This window comes from Cynoglossus semilaevis, chromosome 5 (genome assembly GCF_000523025.1).
Source record: "Cynoglossus semilaevis isolate Cse_v1.0 chromosome 5, Cse_v1.0, whole genome shotgun sequence".
NCBI lineage: Eukaryota > Metazoa > Chordata > Actinopteri > Pleuronectiformes > Cynoglossidae > Cynoglossus > Cynoglossus semilaevis.
Genome location: NC_024311.1, coordinates 11,642,101 through 11,649,780, shown reverse-complemented (window position 1 = coordinate 11,649,780; position 7,680 = coordinate 11,642,101). Strand labels below are relative to the sequence as shown.

At 41.8% G+C, this 7,680-nt stretch overlaps 1 protein-coding gene across 1 annotated transcript in view; it reads right to left on the bottom strand.

The window, feature by feature from the left end:
• Positions 1 to 3,668, bottom strand: part of vstm2b (V-set and transmembrane domain containing 2B) — an 11,068-nt gene extending 7,400 nt beyond the window's left edge. The window contains exons 1-2 of the mRNA XM_008310504.3: positions 3,009 to 3,668; positions 1,013 to 1,191 (exon numbers count right to left, since the gene is read on the bottom strand). Of these exons, the coding sequence (XP_008308726.1) occupies positions 1,013 to 1,191; positions 3,009 to 3,081 (252 nt within the window). The 5' untranslated portion in view covers positions 3,082 to 3,668. The remainder of the gene's footprint in view (positions 1 to 1,012; positions 1,192 to 3,008) is intronic.
• Between the last annotated feature and the right edge of the window lie 4,012 nt (positions 3,669 to 7,680).

Below are 7,680 nucleotides of genomic sequence, written 5' to 3'. Positions count from 1 at the left end.
TTCCTGCAGTAACGTCCCACTCAGCCTCAGTGATGCACACCCTCATCACGCCGGCTCCTGTCTGATTGTACAGACAAACAAATGGTGCATCCAAGGTCAGGAAACCTATCACACTCTGTTAGGATAAGCTGATCAAGAGCAGGACGCATTGATTGGCACAGATGCTCAGAGAAGCACGGGCGTCACATGGCTGCTGATTATTTCTGACATGCAGAGCAAAGATACTCAGGGCTTCAGGCTCACTTAAAGCACAGTGATCTGCATCTGCACCAAGAACAGCTGAGTGGAAACTCAACATGAACACAGTATCGTCTCTGACACGTTTACTTGGCGTGTGATTTAGGTCATGTCTCCATGAAGTTGTATTCCTCAAAAACTTTGGATAATTAAGTATAAAAATGGTTTTGGCCGAGATTTGGAATCATCAAATATTGGGTTAAATTTGTTGTTTTTTTTAATTATTTTAATATTTTTTAGATTTTGTCAATTTTTGAGCCATTTCTTTGTGACCTTCGCTAACATTTGATTTTAACACTGTTGATTTTAAATGAAAGTGAACTCCTTGTCATTGTGACACAGCACACAACCAAATGTGACCTCTGCATTTAACCTATCACCAAAGTCAGCAGGGGGCAGCATAAACACCCGGGGAGCAGAGGGTGGTGACAGTGCCCTGCTCAGTGGTAACTTGGCAGATGGTGGATTCGAACCTGAAACCTTCCAGATCTAAGTCCACTTCCTTATCCACCAAGTCACCACTGACCTAAATTAGCTAAATTAGAAATCAAAATCAAGATTTTTGTGCATTATTCGACCTAAATTAGCTAAATTAGAAATCAAGATTTTTGTGCATTATTTTTCACTCGGTTTTAACAACATGATGATTCCGATGTCATATTTTAGCTTCACTTTAATCTATTCATTAATAAACCATTCTAATAATGTAGAGGTGGATATAGTGTGTTGTTACATAAACATGCACACACCCACACACACACACACAGCTCCCTACCTTGGCCCTGTTGGCTGGAACACTGCTGTAAGGGAACTCCTGTGACACATCCTCCTTCAGGTACCACCACTGGATCTCCAGGGACATGGGCATGGAGCTGACAGCCTTGAAGGCGCAGGGCATCTCCACGTCTTCTCCCTCCCCCACACTCACATCACTGGGGGCTTCAGTAAATGCAGCTGTGGCATAGAGAGAGGAGTGTTTACCTTTAAAACAACTTGATCATTTATCTTTATGTTACACATAAAAAAGGCTTTAATCTTAGGTGTGCATTTGCAACTTTAACTCAGCATTAGGTTTTTTATTGAACAAGAAATAAACACTCTGGCGACCGCTCACTCCCCACACTTGATTGTATAGCCAGAAAATGTAGTTTTTCTCAGGAGGATGAAATCTGGAAAAAATCTTTTCTGTCCGTTTGCCTGAGGCAACACAAATTAACTAAAAAAAAAGAAAAAAAGGAGAAACAAGGCAGCACTTTACCACAGGCCTTGGTGGACAATCAGTGGACACTCGGAAGAAGGACACTGAATTGATCAAATCAGGTCTTTGTGGGGTTTTTTTTTTGTTTGTTTGTTTGTTTTTTGGTGGGGGGTGAGGGAGGTTAAGGTAAGTCTTTTATTAAATGAATAAAATGTTTTGTGTTTTTTTTTCTTGTAATGTTCCTCCTGCAAATGTCTTGGGGGGGGCAGAGAACACACTAAGCTAATCACTGGCTAATCATCAGCACATCTAACAGCCACACTTCGGGAAACAATTACTGAAGAAGCTGAGGAAAAGGAGATTTCTGTGACAGATAAGAGTAAATCCAGGTGTCATTCAGTAAAATCCAGGATTTCTAGCATTTAATTTTTATATTTCATTTCACTACGGCTCTCGAGTGCAAATCAGTAAGTAACTTTTTAAGATGGCCAATAGATCAGTAAACATCACCAAATAGTCACCAAAAGCTTTGAGTAAGAAAATTAAAATAAATCATGTAAAATGTTGCTAGAACAAGTCAAGCACCGTTGCCTATAACATTTTGTGAAATTTAAGCTATTAAGCTCAAATTTTATTGTGTTAGTTTTTGGCTACGTTTTTATCTATTCCATCAAATATAACTAATTAAAGGCTAAAATCTTTTATCTAGTTTTATTTAGGTTTATTGTTATTCACTTACCCTCAGTCGGTTACTGGTCAGTTTGAAGCTAACTGGGTCTTTAACTGTGAAGGTTTGCCTATTTATTAGCAAATGCTAAGGTATATCAGGGGCGACTTATATCTATATACATTGGCTAATTGAACAGTTTTCTTGCTAACATTTCGTTTGTCTGTAATCTTTGGCTAATGGTTCTGTTTAGGTTCCGTCTTTAAATTCTCCGGTGGAAGTTTAGCTTTTATAAACCATTTTTAGCTAAATTTCAAACTTGGACATTTTGCCTTTATTTGTTGATCTTACATTTTCTAAGTTAATGGCTAAGGTTTGTTAGCTAAGCTTTTTTTGGCTAACATTGAGCCATTCAGCCGCCTTTGGTTATTTTATCTTTCTTTTCTGCGAATGGCAGTATTTGTTCTTCTTCATGATGATGTTGAGTTGTGCTATGACAGCGACTTGTTACATACGGTCTTTCTAGTTCTTTTTTAGACTAACATCTGGACTATTTAATATATATATATATATATAGAAGGAGTCAGAGTTTTAGTAGCTGTTCTAAATGAAGTAATAATTATTTTTTCTTCCTCTAGCTAATGCTATACATGGCAAATGATTATTTACCTTTTTTAAGGTTTTTAAGGTTTAAATATTTCTCTACAGTCTCACTTGCATTTTTTTTTGTTATTGTCACAATTTTGCATTTTTGTTGTTTTTTTTTTCATATTTATATTCGTGCAATGACGTTTCCCCGTCATCTCTGTCTGCGTCTCAGTCTGCACCGTGTCATCTGAAGTCTCACTGCACACAGTCAACACAGCAGAGTCAAACGCTTTAAAGCTCAGCGGCTGAATCACTCACCGTTGGCAGGGACCATGAAGGGAGAATTCAGAATAAAGTAAGAGATGAAGCTGTATAGTCCGGTGTATTCCATGTCACAGAAGGACCTGGCATTTGATGGTCACCGTAACCACAGGTTCAAACCACAGGATGTACAGAGGACACTGTCCACAGTCCAACCAGAGGACGTCTCTGCAGCAGCCAGGCAACACGTAGAATCCCACCACAAAACCACATGTCACCGGGGGGGAAACAGAGGAAGTAAGTGGTGTGATTTAATTTAAACTCCACAGTTAATAAAGAGGGAGAGGAAGAGAGAGAGAGAGAGAGAGAGAGAGAGAGGGAGAGAGAGACGTCTGGGAGCAGAGAACAAACTACAGAGTCTGCGAGAGAAAACTGCTCTTCATCATCATCATCCGCTTCAGTGAGGGAGCAAAGCCTCAAGACCGACTCCTACTTTACAGCCTCCGTCTGTGTGCGGGGGAGAGAGAGAGAACGAGAGAGGGAGAGAGAGAGGGAGCGAGAGAGAGAGAGCTGCAACAGCTGCTACTTCTCTCTACTACTGACAAATAGGAATCAAGCTCCTGCTCAGAGCTGTGTCCTTCTCTTTCTTCCTCTCTGATTGGTGAGGTTTGCAAACAGAGGATCTCACTGGTCATCCTCCCACCACTATCCCCCACCTCTCTCTCTCTCTCTCTCTCTCTCTCTCTCTCTGAAAAGAAGAGTGTATGTTCATTGAATCATATATTCCTATATAGAGTATATATTTATATTTATATTTATTTGACTTCATCTCATTCACTGGTGATCATTTGTGTTTGTCAATGAAAGAAAAAAAAATGTCCCTGCATGATTTTTCAGGGATTCTGGGTATTCTTGTCGTAGGTCGAAGCGTCGACCGACATGACTGTTAAATCAGGGCTACATTAAAAGTGTCTAAATCAAAATGATAGCTTTGGCAAACCTGCTGGACGGAAAAGTGCAGTGCATGTTGGCCATATCCTGCTTCCAGAAGGTCAGAGAAATGAATGACTGTCCCCTTCAGCAGTTCCAGAGAGAGAGAGAGAGAGAGAGAGAGAGAGAGAGAGAGCACCAACAGCAGATGATCCACACAAGAACCAAGACTGATCAGTGCTGAAGTGCTTACGTCAGAACAGGAACCACTCCACAGTCTGTACTCCCTGGTCCTCAAGAACTAATCTGTGAAATACAGAAAATAAAATTAGATGATTTCTCTTGTACTGTATACATATATATATATGAAGGTAGGGGGCAGAAAAGTGCAGAAAGGTTTGGTTTGACAAAGTTCACAGGTCTGCCTATAACTTTTCCTCCATTGTGTTTGTGCACAAATCAAATACCTTTCTTCCCTCCTCCTCCTCCTCTCACCCTCTTCCTCCTCTCCCTCCTCTTTCTAAGACCTTAAATCCTGTGTTTTCTCCGCTCCTGTACAACACTCTTCTCTGGGAGCAACAGTAAATGGTTTAATGTATGCGACCAAAGCTCCCACCGTGATAGAGATAATCTGTAGGCAGCCCGAGACACTGGTGAAGGCTTAAACCAGATTATATCCCCATCTGACTGAGACGCTGCTCTGAATGAAAAGCATCATTAAAGCAGATGTTCCAGCGTTATTCTCTCCTCGGCCATTTACACATGACTCCCAGCACAACACGTGGCCACGGTCGCTGGAGCGGAAACATCGTCTCATCAGTGGTAGTTAGTGTTCAACCAGGTCCAACCACTGCAGATGTTCAGGCCTGTTGTACAGACACCTTCACTGCACTGGTTTACTGCTTCAACAAGGTCTAAAAATCTGTTCTTTCAACGTCTCCAAAACATTTTTACTAAAAAAAAGAAGTTTTGAGTTCATCCTGATCTGCGTCAATTTCAAACAATAATCAAGAATCGTTCAAGTACAAACTACAGCTTCTACATTGTCATACTGAAAAGTGAAAGTGAAAGTGAACCATTTGTCATTGTGACACTGGCTTGGGCATTTAACTGCTTGCCCCCCCCCGAAGACCTGGAGGAAGTGTGGGAAGAGGGAAGTCTGGGTGTCCCTGCTCAGACTGTCGCCCCCGCAACCTGGCCCCAGATAAGCGGACAATGATGGATGGATGGAGGGAGGGAGGGATGGATGGATGGATGGACGGATGGATGGATGGATGGATGGATACCTTTTCCATCATAAAAACAATCTGAACAGTCATGGATCAAAAACCCAAAGGTCAGCAGGTCGTAGATTATCCAACATGTTGAAGGGTGAAATATGATTTCAAATTTTTGCCCCGGTGTCGTGTCTTCGTGTCTTCGTGTCTTCATGCCTTCAAATAAGAGTAAAACATGAGAGGAATTAAGGACAGTTATAAAATGTTGGTTTGAAAGTACAAGTCTAGAACAAAATATAATACCCTATATATAAAAACATATATGACTAGATTTACTGGCTGATGTAACAAGTCTACCTGAAATGTTCACTGTGTGAAAGATCCCTGGTAAAAGCCCCCCCCCCCCCCCCCGCCTCCTCCCCCCCGACCGTGGTCCGTTGATCAAAGCCTCCACTGGTACAGTGGTTTCTTGTGGAACTGTATATAGTTCTGAGTGAAGTCTTGGGTTCCTTGTGTTGTCTGTGGAGTGACCTTGGTGAGTCGGTGCCGACGCTTCTCACCCACCGTCCTGGTTCAAATCACACTTCCATCTTAATCACCTCTATTGAAAGAGGGTGGACAGAAGAGCAGACGGTCCATCATTAGAAAAGTCATTTAATTTCAAACAGGAAGTGAAGCAGTCTTCATTAACGCCTTTAATCAGTGAGAAAAATGTCATTCCATTTGGATCTGCGCTCACATCTGCTCACTGTCTTTTTGTAGCACTTGCTGAAATTTGGCTTTTTTTCCTTTTTCGAAGAAGGGACAAATTATGAAGATTAAAAGCCAAATTCAGTGTGAGGTCAGTGACGGCTCACAGACATTCAGCTCGCTCTGTCTGTGCTGGTTTACAAGGAGACAAATGGAGTTTATCTTACGTTTCACAAAACATCAGGTCGGTTCCTTTGACTGAAGAAATGTCTCTGTTCTAATGGAAGTTCACTTGCAAATCTCAGTACTCAGGTGTACACTGGTCTGACAGAATACTGCTTTTATGCAGTATCTTGTACCAATTTTACCAATTAAATTCAGGGTGTTAAACTCATTTTGGTTCAGGGGCCACATACTCACTAACTGGGGCCGGACCAGTCCAGTCATAATGATAACCTAAAAATAACAAAAGTCCATGGCAAATAAATGGCTATTCACATTTATTGAAAAATAAATGTTAAAAACATATCGTGAGCATGAAGTGTATTTTTTTTTTCAAAATAAAGTGTTTGTGTATTTCTTTTTTATTTTCAAAATACATCAAGTGGGCCGGTTTTGGCCCGTGAGCCGTATGTTTGACACCCCAGATTTAAATAATCTCAGTCTAAAACCCTGCACCAGGATACAATACCACATCACCTAACAAAACAGATTTCCAGTTTCAAAAACCTTTCCTGCAGCGCCCCCTTTGGGACTACACTTTTTTTTTTAATACTTGAATTTCTCAATTTTCATTTAACAAATCAAACAACATCAAAAATCAGTGAAATTCTCTCACATTAGGACAGGACGCACCGGGCCCACCACCTCAGCCGATGCTGAAATATCCGTTACTGTCAGGTTGATACTGATACAAAAACTCCATCAAACCATTCGTTAACAAAACTGAAAACCAGGCTGGGATTTAGACTGGAATCATGACCGGTGCAGTGGGTGACATCACTAACAACTGGGATCTGTGTGTGATTGACAGGTGAGATGAAGTAATACTGTCTTTGTGGTCTCAGTCCAGTCTACATGGATACAGTCTAACATATGGACTGTCAGACACCGATCTCTGCTGATCCGTCCAGGTAGGAGAACAATCAGCAGCTGCCGTCACGGTGTCATGTCATTTTGACATCATTGTTGCGGAGTCTCTTTTTCTTTACTGTAATGCGGTGTGAAAATGGACACCTGAACGTCCAGTCTCTGAGGATCCTAATCATCAAATCAGCGCCGCTGTTTTTCTCTCAGCGGCATCTCACTGTGGTAATGTGAGGAGCCAATCTGCTGTCCTCTTGAAAGGGCAGAATTACCTTGAAAAGGATAAGGCTGACAGACTCCACTCCCCCCCCCCCGCCATTTTCACCTCCCCCATCCCATTTTCAGTCAGTTCAGAAAACACAGCAAAGTCCTTCTTTCACTTTGTAGTCCGTGGCTAAATATTACTGGGACGGCCCTCCGCCTCTTTGAAGCAGCGTTATTGATGGAGATGTGGACGTTTGCTGCACTGCTGGCATTGTAACTGAAGATGGATAGGCGACACTGCTGTCCTGAGATCTGCTGACTAGTTGCTCTTTCAGCCCTCCAACAGCACTCTGCAGCTCAGTGTCATCAGACCAACTATAATCCTGCTCACCTGCTCTGGGTGGACCACAGAAACAAGGTGGCGCTCTGAGTATTATCGGCCCGATATTAGCATAATTATGTCAAATCTGTAAGAATCGTTATTGGTTTTTTCCTCCGATCATGAAAGAAACGATCACGCAACGCCTGGGATTTGAAAAATATTCTAGAATCACTTGTTGGATCCTGAGACGTTAACCTCAGTTTTCGGGGCAAACGGCTGC